Below are 24836 nucleotides of genomic sequence, written 5' to 3' on the forward strand. Positions count from 1 at the left end.
TTTTACACAAAACAATCTAAGAAGTTAAATTGGAAATAGGACTTAGGAGCAGGAGTAAGCCATTCAGTCCCTTGAGCCTACTCTGTCATTCGATAAGATCACAGCTGACCTGATTGTGGTCTCAGCTTTGCTTTCCTGTCTGTCCCCATAACCTTCGACTCCTTTGTCTATCAAAAATCTAACTAACTCAGCTTTGAATAAATTCAGTAACTTAGGCTCCACTGCTTCCTGGGGAAGAGAATTCCATACACTAACGCCCTCTGAGAAAAAAAATCTCATTTCCATCTTAAAAGGGAGAACACTTATTCTTAAACCGTGTCCCCCCCTAGTTCTAGTCTCCACAAGAGGAGGAGCCATCCTCCCACTATCCACCCTATCAAGTCACCTCAGGGTTTTATATGTTTCAGTAAGACTGCTTTTCACTCTTCTGAACTCCAGTGGGCATGGGCCCAACTTTTTTTTAAAAATTCATTCATGGCATGTGGGCATGGCTGGCTAGGCCAGCATTTATGGCCCATCCCTAATTACCCTTGAAAAGGTGGTGGAGCGCTGCCTTCTTGAACCGCTGCAGTCCATGTGGTGTAGGTACACCCACAGTGCTGTTAGGAAGGGAGTTCCAGGATTTTGACCCATTGACAATGAAGGTACAGCGATATATTTCCAAGTCGGGATGGTGTGTGGCTTGGAAGGGAACTTCTAAATGGTGGTGTTCCCATGTATCAACTGCCCTTGTCTTTCTAGTTGTAGGTTTGGAAGGTGTTTTGGTGAGTTGGTGAGTTCCTGCAGCGCACCTTGTAGATTGTACACACTGTTGCCACTTTGCGCCTGTGGTAGGGTGTCAATTAACGAACTGTTTATTTCTGAATGGTGTTGAGCTTCTTGAGTGTTGTTAGAACTGCACTCATCCAGGCAAGTGAAAAGTATTTCATCACACTTCTGACTTCTGCCTTGTAGATGGACAGGCTTTAGGGAGTCAGGAGGTAAGCTACTCGTCAGAGGATTCCTAACCCCTGACCTGCTCTTCTAGCCGCAGAATTTATACGGTTGGCCCAGTTCAGTTTCTGGTCAATGGTAACCTCCCAGGATGTTGATGTTGCCTCCACCTATTGCTGGCCTTCTATCCACCTGTTCAACCTCCCTTAAAACAGTATATATTTCACCACATTTCTACTTCCCTTTAGCTCTGAACAGAGTCATACAGACTTGAAACGTTAACTCTGTCTTTCCACAGATGTTGTTAGACCTGCTGAGATTTTCCAGCATTTTCTGTTTTTTGTTTCAGATTTCCAGCATCTGCAGTATTTTGCTTTTAATCAATAATCACTACTGCAACCTAATTTGTTCCCACATTAGGACTCTAATGTCTGGATAAAATACAAGACAATTACAAGCAGCATTTAAGTATCACCTTCACAGTCATGATAAAACTGTTCAGAAAATTATTACATTTTAGTTACAAAATTTTCTGCCTTCCTAAATCAATGTTATATTTCCTCAAATCCAATATGGACATTCATCTAATTATATTAGTAACTCTGCGCTAGCATAGTTCATACATCTTAAAACTATTCATGATGCAATTAATTCTAACACATCATTTCTTTCTATCATATCTTTTAAATCATGAATTTTTGAGTTAACCTTTAATTGATCGGGGCTTGTTTAATCACAATCTCCCATGGAGCTCCACATGGCAGTGGATATGCTGAATCCAAATGTAGGGGGGGAAGGTGAAGGATGGGAAAGAGGAACATGAAAGGAGAGGAAGAGGATGCTACATAATAGAAGTCAGGAGGGCTGAATTGGGAGTTGTAGCTTGTTTGTTGTGGTCAGGGGTGGGTGGGCGGCGGGGGGGGCAGAATATAAAAGAGTTGAGGGTACAAAGTTGATAGAAATAACTAGCGCTGAGGGAAAGAGTAGAGAACCAGGACGTTGTTCAGAGGTTGGGAAGGATCAATTTTTAAGTGAGATGGCGCTCAGTTTTGGAATAGAGAGGAAACAGATCACGCACAACGCTGGTGGAAGAGAGGGGGGTGCGATCAATTATTCCAGCAGCACTACAGAACAGTGCAGCTGTGCACCATCCTCAGGGAATAGGAAAATGGCCCAAATTAAGGCCTCACAACACTCAAATTATCTGGAACATTAAGCATTCCATGATATACACAGTCTGTGATCAGTTGGAAGGGTCAGGTCAGGGTTGAGAGTGCAGTCAGGTTTACGAATTGAGGGAATCCATGGAGACAACACTCCTAGCGTGTAAGCATAAACTGCATCCCTCCCCCGATTGTTGGTACATACAAGAAATCAAGTAAAGGCATGGGATGAAATTATGGCTAGAACAACTGCAAGGACCCACAAAAAACTTATATTTATTTTCAAATCTCATTAATGACCACCTTTAGGAACAGCGCAGACTACTCAGCCCCTCAAGCCTGTTCTGCTATTCATTGAGATCACAGCTGATCTTTACCTTAACTCCATTCAGCTACCTCGGTTCCATTTCCTTTTATACCTTTCGAGCAAAAAACCTATTGCTCTGATTTAAAATTATGAACTGAGGTAGTACATACCTGCTTTTTGTGGCAGTGTTCCACACTTCAATCATCCTTTGTGAGAAATGCTTCCTAACTTCTGAATGAGCTGGCACTGATTTTAAGGTTGTGTCTCCTTGCCTTAGACTCTCCTATCAGTTGAATTATCAATCTACCCTATCAATTTATTTCAATATTCTAAAATCCTCAACAACCCTCAATCTAGTTTATGTAACCTCACCTCATAATCTAACTTCTGGAGCCCTGGGAACCTTCTGGTGAATCTAAACTGCTTCCAAGACGAATACACCTTAAGATACAGTGCCAAGAACTGTGTACAACACTCCAGATGTGACCTAAACAAGACTTTATATAGCTGTAGCAAAACTTCTTCCCATTTACATTCCAATTTTCTAGTTATAAATATTAACACTTCATTATCCTTTTAGACTTTTTTGTACTTGTTACAGTTTAGTGATGTGTGCACTTGGATCCCTAAGTCTCTTTGGAATGCCACTGGTCCTAGTTTTTCACCATTTAAAAATTGTGCTCAGATCTTTCCTTTATTGGTGCAAAATGCATCATTTCACACTTGCCTGTGCTGAAATCCATCTGCCACAGTTTTGTACATTCACTTAATCCTTCAATGCCGTTTTGTCATTTATGCTCCTGTCTACATTGCTTACTGTAACACCAATCTTGGTGTAATCAGAAAACTTGGAGATATGATTCTCAATTGTGTTTTCTAAGGCATTAATAAATGTAGTAAGTAGGTAAGGCACCAGCACAAATCCTCACAAGAGACCATTAGTCACTTCTTTCTAAACCCATGTACATATCTGTATCTCTGTTCCATCTCTGTCACCTAAACAGGTCAATAGTTTGCCTTCAATTTCATGAGCTTTAATTTTAGCAAAGTCTCTTATGTGGAACCTTATTGAAGGTCTTCTGGAAATCCATATAAATGACATCCATAGATATTCCCCTGTCTACGACTTCAGTTAATTAAAAAAATGTAACTAGTTTTATTATACATGAACTTATTCTTGAATTTTTTGCCAAAGGCAGGTGCTTGGCGATTACTTACCGAATAACAGCTACTTGCTGTGATCTTTTTTTTTGACTACAGGTAAGGCAAGTACACCTCAGCCAGAACAGGGATCGAATTCCGTGCTGTTGGTGTTAATTTGATCCACATGCTAGCTGGCTAGTCAACTGAGCTAACCTGCCCCTTTCTTTAAAAATCCATGTTATTTATATTTAATTAGTTCAAATTTCCCTAAATGCTTAGTTACTCTGCCCTTCATTAAACACTTCAAAACTTCCCCACAACAGGTGTTAGACTAACAATTTCCTGGTCTCTCGTTCACCTTTCTTAGATAATGGGAATATATTTGCAATTTTTCAAATCTAAAGGAATTCCTGAATCGAGAGAGCTAAAATAAAAACATTTGCAATATCTCTTCACCTTCTTCCTTTAAAATCTTAGGGTGGGGATCATCAAATCCTGGGGACTTGTTAGTCTAGAGCCATTACTTGCCTCTAATACTATTTTCTTGCATCTGCTAACTTCAGTGAGTTCCAAAACCCCTTGGTTCATTATTTGTTTCCTTAGAATATCAGCTATATTATCCCCTTCCTCTCCTGTGAAGGCTGACACAAAGTAATTATTCAATTGTTCTGACAAAAAGATCAATTTGAAACTTCATCTCCGCCTCTCCCTTCAGTTACTGCCTGACCAATTAGGTATTTAAAGCATTTTCCATTTTCAATTCAGATTTCCAGCCGCCATTGTAATTTGCTTTTGTAATTTTTTTTGACAAGTCTGCCATGTCCCTAGTTCCATTTGCAATGTTAACCCCATTTCTTTTCAAAGGTCCCACATTACCCTTGTATAATCTTACATATAGCAGCATGGTTCCTGACTGACGTAATGCTATCTCACTTTAAGCAGAGCCTCAATCTGCATTTTTTCATTCTTAAAATATAGGTGACACAGGCAAGGCAGTAGCTGTTTGTCCCTAGTTGCATTGAGAGAATTGAGAGTCAACCACATAGTGTTGGGTTGGAGTGACATATAGGCCAGACCGGATAGAAACAGCAGGCTTGCTTCCCTGAAAACACTAGTGAATCAATTAGGCTTTTTAAAAAAACAGCATTTTCCGGTGCCAGCCCACAAATTACTGAAATAATTGAACTCAAGCTCCTAAATTGTATTGGTATGATTTGAACTCTCGAACTCTGGTTGCTCACCCAATACCATAACCATTTACATTAACTGTCAACATCCTATTAAACAGACAATTGAAATTGGGAGGCTCCTAAGAGCAATGAGGAGGAAAGCGCAAGACATGGAGAGATGAGCAGAGGACCTGCCCTCAGACAGATCACTACTAATTACACATTTGTAATGAATTTTCCCATAGACAGAGTATGACATAGGAGAATTTTCAACATAATTTGAAACAGAATGCTGCAACACAGAGCAGCAATTTTAATATACAAATTAGAGCTTGGACCAGAAATTCACTCTGTACAGAATATGACAAGAAAGGAATAATTTCATAGTTCATCTCCTATGTCAAGAAAAATGTATTCTTTGAAGGGAAGTTAATTGAGAAGTTACATGAGTGCATAATCTGCAATCTTGCTCAATTGCTTTTTCAGGTCAGAATGAAATTATGGAATACTTTCTTCAGATGATATGAATATGGTAGATTGAACACTGCAGTACGTTTGATAGGCCAATTATTTTGCTTTCATTCATATTTCCATCTGTTCAGAGAACTTTCATGCATAAAACTAATGATAATAAGTAAAACTGAAACCAGTTAATGGTTGAACTTACCTGCTAGCAGACGGCTTAGTTTCTGGATTTTGGCTAACTTTATTTTCTTTTGACTTTGAACATTCAATCTGCAACAGATGTGAAAAGAACATGTGAAACTATGCAAATTATTCTTAGTTTATTCTTCTTGCAAAGTTGACATTTCTAAATTTTTTATCTAGTCACCATCGCAGATGCAACAGACGATACATTTTCAACTTCCATTCAAAAGGCTGGACATTGGGGAACTGCAGGCAGCTCATTAAAAGTGAGAGAGAGAGAAAATACACTTTCATTAGGTGTTGCACCACCCATCACAGAGTGAGCGAATCACAATCAAATGAACGAGCCACCATAAGGATGTACAGTTCTGTACAGAAGAATGATCAATAGAATCTACCCGTCCAGTGATCTTTTCAGCTGGTTGGATGAAAGTTTCTTATTTTTATTGTAAAAATTCAAAACATACTTAATTTATCAAAGTAACAACTGCTCCATCGATGCAAATGTTAAATAGCACCTTGCAACAGCTTTGGACAATTAAACTTAAATACAACTTACTGTCTTTTGCCGCGAGTCCTGAAAAATGTCCACTTTCCAGATGGACCCAACACAGTCTGGGGTAAGACAGTCTAAACCCAAAATTTCCTACAACAGTTTAAAAAAAAAATCTTAAAAGTGGAAAAATGTGTAACATGCAATTGATTCAATCATTACATCATATCAGGAAGTAAGAATATCTTCAATATAATAAGCTGAGGGAACATGCATAGTCAGTCTTACTACCATCACAAACCTAGTTAAACAAATTGGCAGGTTAGTGCTGTTAGATACTCGGAGGTCATTGTAATCATTACTGTGTTTAATTGAATATCAAAAAAAACAATCTGGCTGCTTGAAATACATAATAGCCAGGGCTTTTCCCACGCCGGGTGGGCTTGGCGAGGGCAGTTGCAAAGCCATCCACACCGCTGCTTTACACGGGCAAGCCAATTAAGGTCCGCCCAGCGTAATACGACAGCGGTAGCGCTGCTACCTCTGCAGGCGGAGGGAGGAGGGAGAGTCGGTTCCAGTGCTCTTTTGCTTTCGCGCATGCGTGCATAAGAGCGCTTCAATCTCCCTGAGGTACAGAGCTGCCTCAGGGAGACTGAAGCGCTTTTGAAAAAAATTTATGTAATAAAAATTTAATGAAACATGTCCCCTCATGTGACTGTGTGATGGAACATGTTTTTATTTTTCAGAAGAACTTTTTATTGAATACGTAAAACCTTTAGGAAACCTCATCCCTCTCGTGGATGAGGTTTCCTAAAAAACGTAAAGGCCGCTTGGCCTTTTCGCCTGCCCGCCAACTGTAAGGTTGGACAGGCAGTGTAAACTTGACATTACTAATGGCATTAACAGGCCTACCAATTATCGGCACGCGCCTGCCGAATGAAACATCGCGAGGCAGCAAGATGATGTTGACCAGATGTCATCGTGCGTCATTTTATGTGCTGGCGTGTCGGGCCCACCCCCGCATGCTGACTGAAAATTCCGGGCCAATATGTTGCAGGTTAAGTTCTTCAGAACACTATTTCCAAATACTTTGAAAAATAATACAAGAAATATTGCAATACAAACTTTTTCTACTTTATCTTGGAGCTCTTTAATTTTGCAGCGTTTCCAGCAGTACAAATGGTACTCAATACGGCAATTGTAGCTGCAGTGCACTCGAACAAACCCCTGCAGATACAGAAAGGTGAATCTTTAAGTTCAACAACCTATAGAAAAATAATTGAACTTAATCTGACAATATGAAAAAGATAATTCAGAATACAAAACTGGACCGTTTATTAATTAGAGAATTGATCTAAACATAACAGCGATAGAGAATGTTGAAACAAAGAGTATACAAGTTAAAAATGTTATAAAATTATTTATAGAAACTACATTTGGGTGACATTTCAAGAAATAACATTGCTGGTTCAATAAAAGTGCTTGTTCTGCAAGTTCAGCTGTTCAAACCCCATCCCCTTGTGGTTCCACCATGAGTTATCTGTAAACATAGAGAGGTGGTGTGGAAAATGGATAATTCAAACAAACACAGGAGATATGAAGAGGTTCGAGTTAAGGCTCATCGTTGAAACGGTATAGTAGAAGTTCTAACTAACATCTAATTTGGTCTCATACTATATGACGGGAACACTGGATGCCCAAAGTAGAAAAATATTTCTCCGTTCCATGATACTGTCACATCTTACCTTGATAAGCTCAAAAAACTACAAATGGCCCCAAAAGGTGAACAAATTATGCAGTATGGCAATGAACCACACCCACCTGATGTGTGCTCAGTCAGGTGGAAGCACCAAAGATGCAGCCTGAATGTCCCATGTATGAAGAAATTATGGTTGCTTTTACCTGATCAATTTCCAGTTACCCGTCCTGTTAAGTGTGCTTATGCAGACATCAGGTGAGGGTTTAGTATTTAGCTGTGATACCCTCTATGTCTGAGCTGCTCACATGTGAAGAATGGTCATTAAGACAGGGTTCTAGAGGACAGGCCAAATTTGTTATATTCTGTTTCAAATTTCAGGATGAGATGGAGAAAAGATGAAGGTCTTGGATTTACACTGAAGATCATCAGATCTGTTTCTGAAGCTGGTTCAGGATTTTATTCACATCAAGAAACATATGATACACAATAACATCGCTCTATCCACATTCCACATAGATGAAGAATGAAGGAACTGTGTCAAAACCTCATCTGGAATTGAAAACTATTCTCTCGAAGATTTAATTCAAAACAGTAGTGAGCGTTTGCTTTCAGATACCAAAACTTCAATTTATTAAATTACAAAAACATTAACCAATCTAAATTAATATTTTAGTCCAAAGTATCTTGTTAGCATTGCTCTTTTTCACAAAATAAAGGGGAAGGTGACTTTATGCTTAAATATTTATTTCAATGTTACAAATTAATATCCTACAATAGAGAAAATCCAATACAACTCGATGTTGTTTAATATGCTAATTCATCTGAAATTCTACCCACCATTAATGACAGACCTAACATCAATATTTCACCCTACCGTTATACTGATCAAAATATTATGCTAGATTTAACACAGATTACAAAATAAGAATTTCTAATTGTATTCTGACAAAACGTTAACTCTGTTCCTCTTTCCATAATGCTGCCACACCTGATGTGGATTTCCAGCATTTTCTGTTTTTATTTCTAATTGCACTGTTTAGCTTTATGACAGTTCAAACAGATGCAAGTTTATTGCATACATGTGCAAATTGCATATAAATAAAATAATCTTACCTTAAAGTCAGGATCGGATCTATAAATGTCACGTTTGCTGCTGTGGGTATAACAGAACTGATAATGGCAGACAGCATCGGGCCGTGGGGGGCACAAGCACTCTTTAAGAAGGGACTTCAACAGCTCCTAGGTTAAAACATTGTGCAATAATTCAGAACAGAAAATTAAAACCAACCAAGATTATTGTGAACTTTAAATACACCAAAAATTCAATAAATTCTTGAATAAGGAACTTCCCACACAAACGGTCACTCACCAGCACGGCAAATACCCACGATCTGTGCTTAAATGTGCCAATTCAGTATTCAGCAGCTTGTTCAGAATATCACGAGTCAAATATCTCAACACTTCCTTATATTATGTATAATCACAAGTATTTTGGTCTGAGCTATTTCAGTTGTCAAATAATTTAATACTTTATTTTCTTTATCTTTCATAGGATGTGGGCACTGGCAAGATCAGCATTTGTTGCCCATCCCTAACTGCCCTTGAACTGAGTGGCTTGCTAGGCCATGTCAGAGGGCGATTGAAAGTCAACCACATTGTTGTGGGTCTGAAGTCACATGTAGGACAAACTAGCTAAGAATGGCAAATTTCTTTCTCTAATATTAGTGAACCAAATACGTTTTAATGACAATCAATGGTTCCCATTTCTGGGACTAGTTTTTAATTGCAGATTTAATTAATTAAGTGAATTTAAATTCCATCAGCTACTGTTGGGGATTTGAACCCATGTCCTCAGAATATTAGACTGGACCTCTGCATTACTAGTCTGGACATTACCCACTATGCCACTGTCTCCCCCATTGTGCCTCCATCTGAACTGGATTTTATCTCTGTCCATAATATTTTGTTGCAAATGTTTCAAAATATCATTATACAAGATTAGAACCAGAAGTTGTCAGGGGTGATGGCAGGGATGTTACAATTGGTTAGGAACCAGCTTCTGGTTTCCCAACGGCTCAAATTTAAAATTTTCATTCTCTTATTTAAATCTCTTCATGAACTTGCCCCTCCCTATCTCTGTAATTTCCTCCTATCTTACACCACGTCCTCAACTCTCTGTTCGCCTCTTCTAACTTGGCCTCTGAGCCCCATCTATCACTTTCCCCAGTACTGATAACCATGCCTTCAGCTGTCTTGGCTCCTGTACAGGAAATCATCCACTTTTTGACATTTAAGAAGCCCCTTAAAATTTACTTCTTCAGTCAAGCTTTTGATCACCTGTTCTAAAATCTCCAGGTTTGACTTGGTATACATTTTATGGAATAAAAATTTCTGTGCAAAACCTTTTATTGCTGTTTTGTTTTTAATTTGATGCACAGAGTTAAAGTTACCTGATCCATCAGTCACTTCTACATGCAGTGAGAGCACTTTCAATGAGAAGAAACAAGTCAACCTTCGGAAGTACTTCCTATGCAAAACTCGACTGTGAATAAAATGTCTTTCTTATATAACAAATACTTTACTTTTTTTTACAGACACTTGCCAAATTACTTAATTCCTACTGGGTCATGTTGTAACAGTAGTGTCATTTCAGACAGGTCTTTAGAAATCAATGTTATCTTAACTTCAAGCAAGCCTTGGAACGTGTTGTTGGCACTGAGGAAAATACAGGCTCTTCTTGTTAGCTATGACCTGAAGCAGCTGAGCTGAATAGTAGGTTTGGGGCCAGAAAGTGGTTATAGTACCCGAGTCCCTAACCTGCAGTCTGCCGAGAATGCCAACCAAGAGGAGGCTGGGCTAAAATTAGTTGACAGCCCCTTTCAGCCTGACCTGCTGATGCTGGTTTGGGCAGTACTTTATTTTCAGTTCCTGGTTCAAAAAGGAGTGGAAGTTATATGTTTCCCCTGACAATTCACAATTCAGGAGCAAAAATATTTCAAAGATCTGGCAACCCAGGAGACACTGAGGGGTGGATACATCCAGACTGAACAGCATCAACAAAATTAATCTGGTTTAAATGTTGTAATAAAATGTGAGGTGTTTGATGTGTACATCTGTTCACTAACATTTCTATAAGCTGCATTTGAAAGACATAAAGAAGCAAAACAGTACGGATTCTGGAAATCTGAAATAAAAACAAAAAATGCTGGAACTATTCAGCAGGTCTGGCAGTATCAAGATTAACTGCATGAAATGCAGACTTCCGATTGAGCAATACTTTATTTTTAGTTTGTGGTTCAAAAAAGGAGCTGGGAGTTAAAATTTTCAGATTCAGAAGCAAAAATATTTTCATCACGAGCAAGCAACTTTTGGGACACAGAGTGGTGTCGTCATCCAGATCAACAAAAATTTGCACTTGTAGCACCTTCGACACAGGCACTTCACTAAGGTGAATGTCAAGTCACCCGGCTTGCTGACAGTTTCCTGAAGTTCGGACGGTGGGGAGTTAAAGTTACAAAAGGGCAGGTGCTGAGGAAGGCATTCTCCACTCTCAGAAATTCCCATACATCCTTAAAAGGTAACAGTCCCCTCATTAACATACACAAGGTGCCCAATGCTTGTTTTAGGTGACTGGTTGCAACATTAAAAAAAAATTACCTAACAAATTTAGCAGTGGCTGAACACAAATTCAGATTGGTACAATCATCTCAAAGTTAAATTTGCTATTACAACCTGCCAAAAAACAGGAACAACGCATACTAATGTCTAGCCCTTGATCTGGCAGGTCTCTGATGTTATATACAAACATCAGACTGCAATTCCCCCCCACTACCCCACATCACCCCATCTCTGTTTATCTTTTACAGCCTCCTGGCCTCAAAAAGAGTCCTTTCTACCCTTTCCTCGCCATTGGCAGCATGCCTTCAGCAGTCTAGGCGCCTGTGCTGGAAATCCCTTCCTTTATCCCTCCACATTTCAACCTTTAAGATCCTTCATAAAACCTCCATCTTCAGCCAAGCTTTTGGTTGCCCCGATCTTTTGATTTCATGCCCATTTGTGAGGTGCCCCGATAATTTTCTGTCAAAGGTACGAGAAATACAAGCTTTTATTGATGCTGTCCAACCTGAATGAATCCACCCCTCAGTGCCCAACATGTTGCTTGCTCTTGCTTCTGAATCCTGAAAACGGCAGGGAGAATTTTTTTTTTAATTCCCAGCTCCTTCTGAACCAGTAACTAAAAATAAAAGTACTGCCAATCTGAGTTAAATCAAACATCAGCCTACTTTAAGCCAAAGAACCTCGCATGTTTATTAGTAATGATTCTCAGCTCATCTTTCACAGGTGCAATATCTATTTTATTACCTGATATTACTTAAAACCATATTTAACTCTGCTTCATCACTGCCAAAAACTAAAACCGGAATTCACAAAAAAAAAAGCAATTTCTACTAGCTTTGGCCAGCCTTTCATTTTAAGAATTCAAGGTTATTTAATAGATGAAATTTTCCTCCATTTAATTGACCCATCCTCTAGATTGTAACTTCAAACTTTAAACCCAAAAAATTGCAACACTAAAACTGAAAAATTTATAAAACATTTCACTCCCACACAACAGCTTCTAAAGTTATACAATTCAAGATAGTTTCTTAACAGAAGGGGCTAATGTTTGGGTTTGTATCAAATGATCATTGTCAAACTACCAAAGAAAAACACACAATTTTACTTGCTTACTTTCAGTACTCCATCCCTCGTTTCTTCAATTACTGTATCTGTGCCTGGCCAAGTCCGAAGTCCTGGGACTAAATTACTCTCAACCAGTGTTAGAGACTTCTCTAAAGTTGTCCTCGCTTCTTTATATCTAGAAAGAAAAGAAAATGCAAATTTAATTTTTTTCCTCCTTGTATTTTTGGACAATTGTTAATTTGGTGAAGAGACAAACATCCAGTCATCAGCTATCTGTAAATTATGATTCTGAAGTGTTTTTAGTCATATCTACTAGAGAAATTTGCTAAACAGAAATGGTTGAATCAGGCAGTAATTTAGTTCTTCAGTTTTTCAGTAGATTGGTAAACCTCAGCAACTATACCTCCATCACAAAATTTTAAGCCAAATAAGTAATGTCTTTATCACTTTCTCTGCTCATCAGAATGAAGAAGAATAAACTGTAAAATCAAGCATATATTTTGCATTTGAAGATGAAACAGAAGTTGGCTTTAAATGACGAGTAGTTAAACAGTTCATTCTAATACCCATTCACAGAAGATCACTAACCGTACAATGAATTTGCACGATACAGAAACTTTTGGCAATCCTATGGTCTTTATCTTCCTTAACATATAGAGACAAATATTTGTATGATCTATGAAGGCAAATTGGTGATTAAGGGTCTCTTCCTGACTTCTGAGAGTTAATAAGTGCAGCTTTTTTCTATTCATTTATGAGATGTGGGCATCGCTGGCTAGGCCAGCTTTTATTGCCTATCCCTAATTGCCCTTGAGAAAGGTGGTGGGGTGAGCTGCCTCCTTGAACCACTGCAGTCCATGTGATGTAGGTACACCCACAGCGCTGTTCCAAGATTTTGACGCAGCTTGCAGTGAAGGAACAGCGAAATATCTCCAAGTCGGGATAGTGAGTGGCTTGGAAGGGAACTTGCAGATGGTGGTGTTCCCATGCATCTGGTGCCCTTGTTCTTCCATTTATTAGTGGTCATGGGTTTGCAAGCTGCTGTCTAAGGAGCTTTGGCAAGTTTCCACAGTGCATTTTGTAGATGGTACACACTGCTGCCACTGTGCGCTGGTGGTGGAGGGAGTGAATGTTTGTGAATGGGGTACAAATCAAGCAAGCTGCTTTGTCCTGGATGGTGTCAAGCTTCTTGAGTGTTGTTGGATCTGCACTCATCCAGGCAAGTGGAGAGTATTCCATCACACTCCTTACCTGTGCCTTGTAGATGGTATACAGTCTTTGGGGAGTCAGGAGGTGAGTTACTTGCCGCAAGATTTCTAGCCTCTGACCTGCTCTTGTAGTCACTGTATTTACATGGCTAGTCCAGTTCATTTTCTGGTCAGTGGCCAGGGTGTTGATAGTGGGAGAATTAGTGATGGTAACACTATTGAATGTCAAGGGGCCATGGTTAGATTCTCTCTTGTTGGAGATGGTCATTGCCTGGCCATTGTGTGGCGTGAATGTTACTTGCCACTTGCCAGCCCAAGCTTGGATATTATCCAGGTCTTGCTGCATTTGGACACGGACTGCTTCGGTATCTTGCGAATGGTGCTGAACATTGTGCAATCATCAGCGAACCTTTGTATTTCCAACCTTGAATATGAAACATCATTGATGAAGCAGCTGAAGATGGTTGGGCCTAGGACACTATCCTGAGAAACTCCTGCAGTGATGTCGTGAACTGAGATGATCGACCTCCAATAACCACAACCATCTTTTCCTTTGTGCTAGGTATGACTCCAACCAGCAGAGAGTTTTTGCCGATTCCCATTCACTCCAGTTTTGCTAGGGTTCCTTGATGCCACACTTGGTTAATGCTGCTTTGATACCAAGGGCAGTAACTCTCCTCATCTCTGGAGTACAGCTCTTTTGCCCATGTTTGAACCAAGGCTGCACTGAGGTTAGGAGCCGAGTGGTCCTGGTGGAACCCAAATTGAGCTTCTGCGAGCAGGTTATTGCTAAGCAAGTGCCGCTTGATAGCCTTGTTGATATCCCCTCCCATCACGTTACTGATGATCAAGAGTAGACTGATGGGGCGGTAATTAGTTGGATTTGCTTTTAGCGTACAAAACATACCTGGGCAATTTTCCATATAGCTGGGTAGATGCCAGTGTTGTAGCTGTACTGGAACAGCTTGGCTAGAGCGCAGCAAATTCTGGAGCACAAGTCTTCATGCTATTGCCGGAATATTGCCAGGGCCTATAGCCTTTCCAGCATCCAGCGCTTTCAGCCATTTCTTGATATCATGTAATGAATCGACATGGCTGAAGACTGGCATCTGTGATGCTGGGGACCTGCGAAGGAGGCCAAGATGAATCATCCACTTAGCACTTCTGGCTGTAGATTGTTGCAAATGCTTCAGCCTTGTCTTTTGCACTGATGTGCTGTGCTCCCCCATCATTGAGGTTGGGGATATTTGTGGTATTTGTGGAGCCTCCTCCTCCAGTGAGTTGTTTGACTGGCCCCCACCATTCACGACTCGATGCAGCAGGGCTGCAGAGCTTAGATCTGACTCATTGTGGAATCGCTTAGCTCTGTCTATCACTTGCTGCTTATGCTGTTTGGCATCTTGTAGCTTCACCAGGTTGACACCTCATTTTAGATATTCCTGATGCTGCTCCTGGCATGCCCTCCTGCATTCTTCATTGAACCAGGGTTGATCCCTGATTTAGTGGTAATGGTAGAATGGGGGATATGCTAGGCCATGAGGTTCCAGTTTGTAGTTGAGTGCAATTCTGCTGTTGCTGATGGCCCACAGTGCCTCATGGATGCCCAGTCTTGAGTTGCTAGATCTGTTTGAAATCTATCCCATTTTGCATGGTGGTAGCACTATGCAATACGATGGATAGTATCCTCAATGTGAAGGCCAGACTTCATCTCCACAAGGACTGTGCGTGGTCACTCCTACCGATATTATCATGGGCATATGCAAGGCAGGGCAGGCAGGTTGAAGAGGATGAGGTCAAGTATGTTTTTCCCGCCGGTTGGTTCTCTCACCACCGGCCGCAGACCCAGTCTAGCATCTATGTCCTTTAGGGTTTGGCCAGCTCAAACTGTACTGGTGCTACCAAGCCACTCTTGGTGATGGACACTGAAGTCCCCCACCCAGAGTACATTTTGCACGCTTGCCACTTTCAATGCTCCCTCCAAGTGGTTTTCAACATGGTGGAGCGCTGATCAGTCAGCAGGTTTCCATGCGTGTATTTGACCTGATGCCATGAACCTCATGTGGTCTGGAGGACTCCCAGGGCAATTCTGTACCGACTGTATAACACTGTACCTGTGCTGGGTATGCCCTGTCAGGGGGACAGGACTATGTTTGGGACAGACTATGTGGAACAGCTTGCTAGGCCATTTCACGGGGCATTGTAGAGTCAAGAGTCATATAGGCCAGTTCAGCTAAGGATGGCAGGTTTCCTTCCCTAAAGGATATTATTGAACCAGATGTTTTTTCCAACAATTGACAATGGTTTCATGGTCATCATTAGACTTTTAATTCCAGATTTTTATTCAATACAAATCCCATGTGCCATGGTGGAGTTCAAACCTGGGTCCCCAGAGCATTGCCCTGGGTCTTTGGAATACTAGTCTGGTGACACTACCACTATGCCACTGCCTCCTGCTGCACATCAGCATGAGTAAGCTGATGTACTTCACTCTAAGCTAAGATTCTTCTCCATGTACATTTTATTACCACTTCCAGCTACCTTTATGCAAGGTCCATCTCTCACCTTCTGCTGCTACAATCTATTCCTGATCTTTATCTTGAAGGATAATTTCAAACGTTCTTGAAACTGGCCTACCTGTCACCACATTACACAAACGACAATGTATTGAAAACGAAAGTGTCTGCATCTTTCCCTGCATATTCCAAACATCTCCATTCTTGCCAAGCTCCACCAGTTCCCTATGACCAGCTAACTGACTTCAAGATCCTCATAAGTCATAGCCTCAATCTACCTCTTGCCACATAGTCTATCTACTCTTTACCCACCAATTCCAACCATTCTCCTCCATATCAGTAGCTGTTTTTCCAGCCACTTTAGTTGCTCGCTGGCACTCTCCCTTCAATTAGCCACAAATTTTTGTGCTTTTGAAGGTCTCAGTAAAAACGGCTGCCTTTAGCTGCATCTTGGCCTACTCCAGATCTTCCATCCTGCTCTTTACAAAAGTTTCCCCAACCTGCAAAGCACTGATTGATATCTTCCCAAGAAATTATGTGGCTCTCTTAATGCACTATTGAACAAAAGTTTTGACACTGAACCACAAAAAGAGACATTAGACCAGATGATTAAACATTTGGTCAAAGAAGTAGTTTTATGGACCCAACTGGATGTGACTGCCCTCGCCTATTTACATTCATATCTATCCAGTCACAGCCAAAGAATCAGCCACAATAGTTTCTCTTCCCATTTCAGCAGTTACTCTGGGATTTCCCAAGAATCCATCCTTGGTCTCCTCCTAATTCCCACCAAATGCCCACAGTGACATCAATTGAAAACACGTTAGGCTCCACATGTACGCTACTGACATCAAGCTCTACCTCACTTTTATATGCTCTTTGTGGTGAAAGGATGGTATGCTAATTTACAACATTCTATTCACAGTTCTTGGTGCTCAGTAACATTATGGTAGTGACCCTTTAAGCATTTGAAACTGAGCACATGATTTCTTCACAATGTCTCCAAAGAGATGAGATGCTTGTGATGCTACTTGGTTCCCACTAAGTTATTTTATTCGCCCCTAAAGTCAACTTTTGAACACGTTTTATTACAGAAAATTAAGTCGTCTAGTTCTTTAAGAAGTTAAAATTCATTCACTGTTATGATGAAAATAAATGCAAAAAGCTCAAAAATACTAATTACATGCACCTGTCTTTGAAGATCTGCAGTCTATTGGACATAATCCCAACAGCATGTGGTTTTACTAACACTTTTTCCACAAAGACAAGATATCGTCACATTAAACTACAAATAGACAATAGATGCATTTCAAGGCTCCACTAACAAATCACAAATTATTTGAACCAGGAAACGAGCTGAGAACTGATATTTGAATCTCATTTCAACTTATTTATGACTTTTGCCTTTTGTTATCTTCTCTATTCTCCAACATTTTGATTCAAAACTGTCAACAAGGGCTACAAAAACTTACCTTACCAAAGCAACTTACTAAAATTACGCTTCTCCCCAAAAGTCCATAATTCTATTCTTAATCACAACAGCATGCCATACTCCCTTCAAGCTTTCCATCACCTTCAAGGTATGGTGTGATAGCATATTGTTCACTTGCTTGGATGGCTACCGCAACACTCAAGGAGCTCAACAGCATCCAAGCCCAAAAGATTTGCTTAATTGGTACTTCATCCACCAGCCTAAACATTCACCCCTCCTTTCCTGGTGTACCATGACTACAAAGTGCTCTGTCTACAGGATGTGCTGTAGCAACTCGCCAAGGTATCTCCAGCAGCACCCTCAAAACCTGCAACATTCACCACCTAAAGGCACAACAACAGTAGATGCATGGGAACAATATCATGGCCAAATTCCTTTTCTGACATATTTCATCACCACTATATCAAAATATCCTCGAACTCCCGACCTACCAGCATTGTGGGAGCACTTTCAACACTTGAACTGCAGCAGTTCAAAAAGGTGGTTCATCACCAGCTTCTAAGAGCAACTAGGGATGGGAAATGAATGCCAGCTTTGCCAATGCAAAAATATGAATAATTTCAACTATAGACTTTTTATATATTTTGACAGAGAACATGATGCATGGGAATTCCACATAAAACTTAACACAATTAACATAATCAACATTTCTAAAGACCTACCTTAGTTGCTTCCAATATTGTATTAGAACTTTTAATATATTCCCAGCCATCTCTCAGCATGTAGCTCCCCACAACAGCCTACTGTGAAATTAAGCAACGCAGAAAAAGCAGAGTCCCACAATGCTGGTAGGTCGGGAGTTCGAGGATATTTTGATATAGTGATGATGAAATATGTCGTGTCTGTGCTGATTTAACTAATCTCTGTCTGGGTGGCAGTATAACACCACAATTTACCTCACCATCCTGATGAAGGAACAAGTATCAACCAGATACCATGGCCCTATGCTATAAAGTCCATGTGCTGTCATCAAATAAGGCTGGATCATGTGCAGTTGTGATACTTCCAACAATTAAGTTACCTATGCATGCTCCACCGTTGAATACATTTAAGGCTGAGGTAGATTTCTTGGTCTCGCTAGGAACCAAGGGATACGGGGCGCAGGTGGGAAAGCGGAGCTGAAGTCCTAAATCAGCCATAATTTTATTTAATGACAGGGCAAGCTCAACTGGATGTATGGTCTAAATCTGCTTATATATTTGTGTTCTTATGCATGCTTATATCACAGAAGATTCGTACTTGACTGATGACACCTGATACTTGCAGAACTGTGCTCCAACACAATAAATCATCTTCAAACAGAATGAGGAAATTTGGGACTGAGCTTTTCCATTCAAGTTTAATCTTTCATGGCTGGTACAAGCCACAGCCTCCCGTCCAAATTATGATACAAAATTTCAAATTACACTGTAGCAAGTTGCATTTTATTGTAAAATTACATGTAGTTTTTTTCACAAGGTTTACTAAATTAATTCCTGGGTTGGAGGGATTGTCTTAAGAGGAACAATTAAATAGACTGGGTCTTTAGTCTTTGGAGTTAGATCTCATTCAAACATACAAAATTCTTACAGGGCTTGACAGGGTAGATGCAGGAAGGGTGATTCCCCCGGCTGGGGTTTCTAGAATCAGGGGGGCATAGTTTCAGAATAAGGGGCAGGTCATTTAGGACTGAGATGCGGAGGAATGTCTTCACTCAGAGGGTGGTGAATTTTTGGAATTCTCTGCCCCAGAGGATTGTGGAGGCTCAGTCATTGAGAATGTTCAAGACGGAGATCGATAGGTTTCTGCATGTTAAAAACATCAAGGGATACGGAGATAGTGCAGGCAAATGGTGATGAAGTAGATGATCAGTCTTGATCTCACTGAATGGCGCAGCGGGCTTGAAGGGCTGAATCCCAGACTACTCCTGCTCCTATTTCTTATGTTCTTACAGGGTTATGAAAAGTTTTAATGAAAAACTTGTCCTATTAGGATATTTATTATCCACATGTATATGAAAAAACGAAAGAAAGTTATGCTTATTGCTTAACATGGGCAGATATATCTTCACAAGGGAATAAGTTAAAAGCACTAACTGAAATTATTATTTTCATAATGAAAATAATTATAGCTGGATTACCTATTCCATTTGAGGTAGACTCGGCTGAGACCATAATATGAGAGGCAGTTGAACTGACTAGAATCTTCCTCCTTGAACTCAAGAATTTTCATAAAGTGTTGCTTAGCCTCCAAAATATCCTATGAAGACAATGAAATTGAGAGAATAAATTGCACAAGTCTCCCCTTCAACTTCATACCATATGCTTTAATGCTGGATTAGCTATGTTTTAACTGCAATACCCTTGAAAAGTTTAAATATATTTTTGACCAATATTGTAAATTCATTAACGAATTCCATCTGTCTGACAATGCAACGGTTCAGACTCTGGATCTTTTCATGACTTACTTTTTCTTAATAATGGAAATGAGACATAAAACTATAGTAGGAGCCATCTACCAAAAAAAGTATGAACTACAATTCAAAAACAAAAATACCTGGAAAAAACTCAGCAGGTCTGACAGCATCTGTGGAGAGGAACACAGTTAACATTTCGAGTCCGTATGACTCTTCAACAGAACTAGGGAAAAATAGAAAAGAGGTGAAATATAAGCTGGTTTAAGGGGGGCGGTGGGACAGGTAGAGCTGGATAGAGGGCCAGTGATAGGTGGAGATAACCAAAAGATGTCATGGACAAAAGGACAAAGAGGTGTTGAAGCTGGTGATATTATCTAAGGAATGTGATAATAAAGGTGCAGATAGTCCTAGTGGGGGTGGGGTGGGGGGAAGGGATCGTAATAGGCTAAAAGGCAGAGATAAAACAATGGATGGAAATACATTTAAAAATAATGGAAATAGGTGGGAAAAGAAAAATCTATATAAATTATTGGAAAAAAGGGGGATTGGAAAGGGGGTGGGGATGGAGGAGAGAGTTCATGATCTAAAATTGTTGAACTCAATATTCAGTCCAGAAGGCTGTAAAGTGCCTAGTCGGAAGATGAGGTGCTGTTCCTCCAGTTTGCGATGAGTTTCACTGGAACAATGCAGCAGGCCAAGGACGGACATGTGGGCATGAGAGCTGGATGGAATGCTGAAATGCCACCACCAAACACTTCTTCCCTTCAACCCTCCCGGCGGCATTCTGCAGGAATCGTTCCCTCCATGACACCCTGGTCCACTCCTCCATCACCCCTTACACCTCAACCCCCTCCCACGGCACCTTCCCATGCAACCGCAGAAGGTGCAACACCTGCCCCTTTACTTCCCCTCTCCTCACCGTCCAAGGACCCAAACACTCCTTTCAAGTGAAGCAGCATTTCACTTGCACTTTCCTCAATTTAGTCTACTGCATTCGCTGCTCCCAATGCGGTTTCCTCCACATTGGAGAGGCCAAACGCAGACTGGGTGACCGCTTTGCAGAACACTTTCGTTCTGTCCGCAAGCATGACCCAGACCTCCCTGTCACTTGCCATTTCAACACTCCACCCTGCTCTCATGACCACATGTCCGTCCTTGGCCTGCTGCATTTAAATGTATTTCCATACCCCCCCACCCCAGCTTATATTTCACCTCTTTTCTATTTTTCCTTAGTTCTGTTGAAGAGTCATACGGACTCGATACGTTAACTGTGTTCCTCTCCGCAGGTGTTGTCAGACCTGCTGAGTTTTTCCAGGTATTTCTGTTTTTGTTTTGGATTTCCAACGTCCGCAGTTTTTTGCTTTTATCTTAATGAACTACAATTCATTCAGTTGACCAAAATTTCAGTTGCACTACTCCTCTGGTTACTGTTTGATTTTCCAATCTTAAAAATGTGTTGAGCTCCTTTATTGGTTACAATTTCTTAAATTTAAAGAAACAAAATATTCTTAAAAACTGTGGCGATGTAATTGCTCTCGCATCAAACAATCTTCAGTCTCTGACAGTATCTGGTAACCCTCTGTAAAAATGTAAACAGTTCAGTGGTAATATTCTTGCCTCTGAATCAGAAGTTGTGGGTTTAAGTCTGACACCCGACTTGAGCCATAATCTAAACTGACACTTCAGTGGAGTACTGAGGGAGTGTTGCATTGTTGAAGTAGTCATCTTTTGGATCCAAGAGATAAGACATTACAGTACGTATGTCACCTGAAGCTCAGATCCAAAAGAGGTGGAACTTTTCCTTTCACCTTTTCCTGAAATACAAATTACTTGATTTGCTAGAATTGCCTGACAAAATCAACGTTAGAGTCTGTGATAGTATGACAAATCAGCATTGTTCATTGCTATCAGAAAGTCACCTTTGAAGTTAGCTGATGTGAAGTTAGCTGGCGGAGTAAATTTTGTTGCCAATAGTGAAAGACACATTCAAATGTTTGAAGGTTGTGAGATCATTTGCAATTCTGGATAATGCAATATAAACAATTCTTTGTATGAGAAATCTCATTTTTACTCAGTAGTCTAAAATGTTGTAATCAATGTAATCACAGAAGTGATGCAAGCTATGGATAGGTCATAAAGAGCAATAAGATATAAATTACTGCACATTATAATAACGATTAGGGGCAGATTGTAGCATTTAGAAACCAATTATAGTCTTAAAGTGAAGAGGTTTTATCTTTACATCAATTTAAGTTGAATAATGCAATCCAAGGTTGAAATAATCTGAAATGCATTTAGGCAAATGGCTCATAATTACTTTCAGAAAGCAAAGTTACATTGCTTCAGCTTCACACCAGCTGCTATTTAACTGCAATAAGTACAAACTGAATTTTAAATAGTTCAGATGGAATTTCATCTTGTTCCTTTTTATCAGCTCTCATAACTTAATCTTCTACCTTCCCCAAAAGAGCCAGAAATGTAACTTGGGCCCAGCACTGTTCTCAGCAGAATTTTTTTTCCTCACCAATTTTCTCTGTTCTTATTCTCTTGTGCAGACACTGACATATTGCTGTGATACAATCGGTGCCAATCACCCTCTGCAACATTGCTCAAGTAGTCACTGTCTACGTGAGATTTGACAGTGAGCATCAGCAGGCTATTTAAACTTGGGTACGATTCTAGCAGTCAGCAACTAGAAGCAAGAGCTTGAATTGATATTTCTTCCCATCCCTAAACCAGGGGCTCTGAAATCAATTTTGGTGCTTCACCACTGCCTCTGCGGACAGCAGCAGACTCAGCAAAGACCAATATGAATCTGTGAAAATGATAAACAGAAAAAGACATATGGGTCCATCTATTAACAAGGTCGACACACCACCCAGAATGATATAATCTTCTGTAAGAGGTTAAAAAAAATTAAAAATCTAAGCCAATTGTGGCGGGGGGTAGAAACATTCCTCCCCGACCCCTTTAGGCACCTAAAAATACAGGAGATCACAAATGTATTATTCAGCTCTAGCACATTGCATATGATTTCCTCAAAACTATTGCATAATAAAATAATGGTACATGCATATTTTGTTACTTTACATTATAGTGCAGAATTTAAGGTCATTTTTTGTGATAGATCCATCTTGGATGCTTCTTTCAGTTGCTAAAGCGATTCTCTATTTAACCTATTGAAGACCACAGGGATGATTGTTCAGCATAATGCCTTACAAGTTTATTGAAATAATAAATCACATCACAGACTGAACACAGGCATGTGCTTTTCCCTCTTTTGGAGGAGTTCATCTACATTCACAGTTCAAAAATAAATGTAAGACATAAGATTCAAACTTATACTCTTGGCTTTCTCTTCCTCACTGTGTACAATCTGCAGCCCCTCATCCAACACCTACATTTACGTTGGTCATGTGTAAGTTTCCACATTGAGTCCTCTCAGGCTATTTCATTACGTAACAGCACAGCTGGACCCGACCAAACCCAGTCTAAATATGCCCAAACAATTCCAGCTGCAGTTGGAAAATGATCAGAAAAAGGAATCCTATTGATTGTTCCACCCAAACCCAGGTTTGCTGAGGCCAATTTCCATTCCAGTTTTCTTACCTCCAAAATCCTGCAGACATCTGTGAATCAGCCAAGAATCGCAATTCAGGAGAAATATTTTTCTTTATTTAATCATTTACGGGATGTGGGCATTGCTGGCCAACATTTATTGCCCATTCCTAATTGCCCTTGAGAAGATAATGGTGAGCCACCTTCTTGAACTGCTGCATCTCATGTGGCACTGGTAGAGCCACAGTACTGTTAGGGAGTTCCAATACCACAAGGAGGTGCATTTAAGGGTAAGTTAGATAAACACATCAGGGGGCAAGGAATAAATGGTTATGCTGATAAGATTACATGAAGGGGAATGCAAGGAGCCTTGTGTGGGGCATAAATACCAGTATGGACCAGTTGGGCTGGATGGCCTATTGTGTTGCATGTTCTATGATTGCTTAAAATCTGTAAGCCATCAGAATAGCTGTGTTGCTTGATTTTTTTTTTTGGAAGGGTCATCATTGAACAGGTCCATTTTTGTCAGTGCATCAGGGGCAATAAATGGATTTTTTGGGAAGGCCGATTTTCTTCCTAGCTCAAAGATTGCTACCATACCCAAGTGATGATTCTCTATGTGGGAACTGAAACATTGAGTTGTCAGTAGGCTTTTAACCTTGGATGGTATTGCAACAAACCTGAATTCTTTCCCCCACCTAACCTCGACACATGCGAATGATGCATGGATAGAACATACAGGAATCGAATCTAGGATCTTCCAAGCTGTATCCCTGAATACTACACTGGGATTGCCATTATCCACTGGGCCATCAAGAACATTGTTTTCTTCGTTTTAAAAAACCAGTCTAATGGCGAGACCTTCCTCACTTTCAACATGGAATAAATGTACATACCTGAATTAAATTGTTTCCGAGAAATGACAATCCACAGGCATACTCGATAAGAATGTACTCCATTGTAGTCAAGTTGTACACCTGTAACAGAAAATCAGCTGCAATTAACCATTACCCAAGGGTATACCAGAATTCAATATTTGCTAGGTACAGTAGTTTACCAAACAAAGACTACAGTCAAATACACAGTTCCAGAAACATAACACACTCAGCTAAATAAGTGGTACAGCACACTGCTATATGGAAGGATCAGAAGTGAGACTTCCTAAAGAACATCATCCTGATCACAACCTGGTCATTTTCTTTAATTCTCGAAAAATAAATAGTATATCTGAGAGATGGTAATGGCCACAACACATCAAATGCTATAAATTACACCATTTGCACTCTCTCACACATTATTTAAAGGGAAACAATGCATAAAATTAACTCAAAATATTAATAAAGGCCTTGTAAATTATATTACAAACTGAAAAAATACTTGTCAGAAAACGTGTCCCTATAAACACCGAGTTATAGCAGTCAAGGATAATTAT

The 24836-nt window shown here is 40.1% G+C and overlaps 1 protein-coding gene across 6 annotated transcripts in view; it reads right to left on the reverse strand.

The window, feature by feature from the left end:
* The window catches only part of LOC121269550, a 106654-nt gene that overhangs the window by 33711 nt on the left and 48107 nt on the right, over nt 1–24836 (reverse strand). For all 6 annotated transcript variants that reach the window (XR_005941373.1, XM_041174227.1, XM_041174228.1 and 3 more), the window contains 7 exons: nt 24301–24381; nt 19571–19689; nt 12287–12413; nt 8669–8794; nt 6982–7083; nt 5923–6009; nt 5383–5450 (listed from right to left, as the gene is read on the reverse strand). Coding sequence is in view for 5 of the 6 variants with exons in the window: in XM_041174227.1 (XP_041030161.1) it covers nt 5383–5450; nt 5923–6009; nt 6982–7083; nt 8669–8794; nt 12287–12413; nt 19571–19689; nt 24301–24381 (710 nt within the window). In the remaining variant the exon portion in view is untranslated. The remainder of the gene's footprint in view (nt 1–5382; nt 5451–5922; nt 6010–6981; nt 7084–8668; nt 8795–12286; nt 12414–19570; nt 19690–24300; nt 24382–24836) is intronic.

Source organism: Carcharodon carcharias, chromosome 25 (genome assembly GCF_017639515.1).
Source record: "Carcharodon carcharias isolate sCarCar2 chromosome 25, sCarCar2.pri, whole genome shotgun sequence".
Taxonomy (NCBI): domain Eukaryota; kingdom Metazoa; phylum Chordata; class Chondrichthyes; order Lamniformes; family Lamnidae; genus Carcharodon; species Carcharodon carcharias.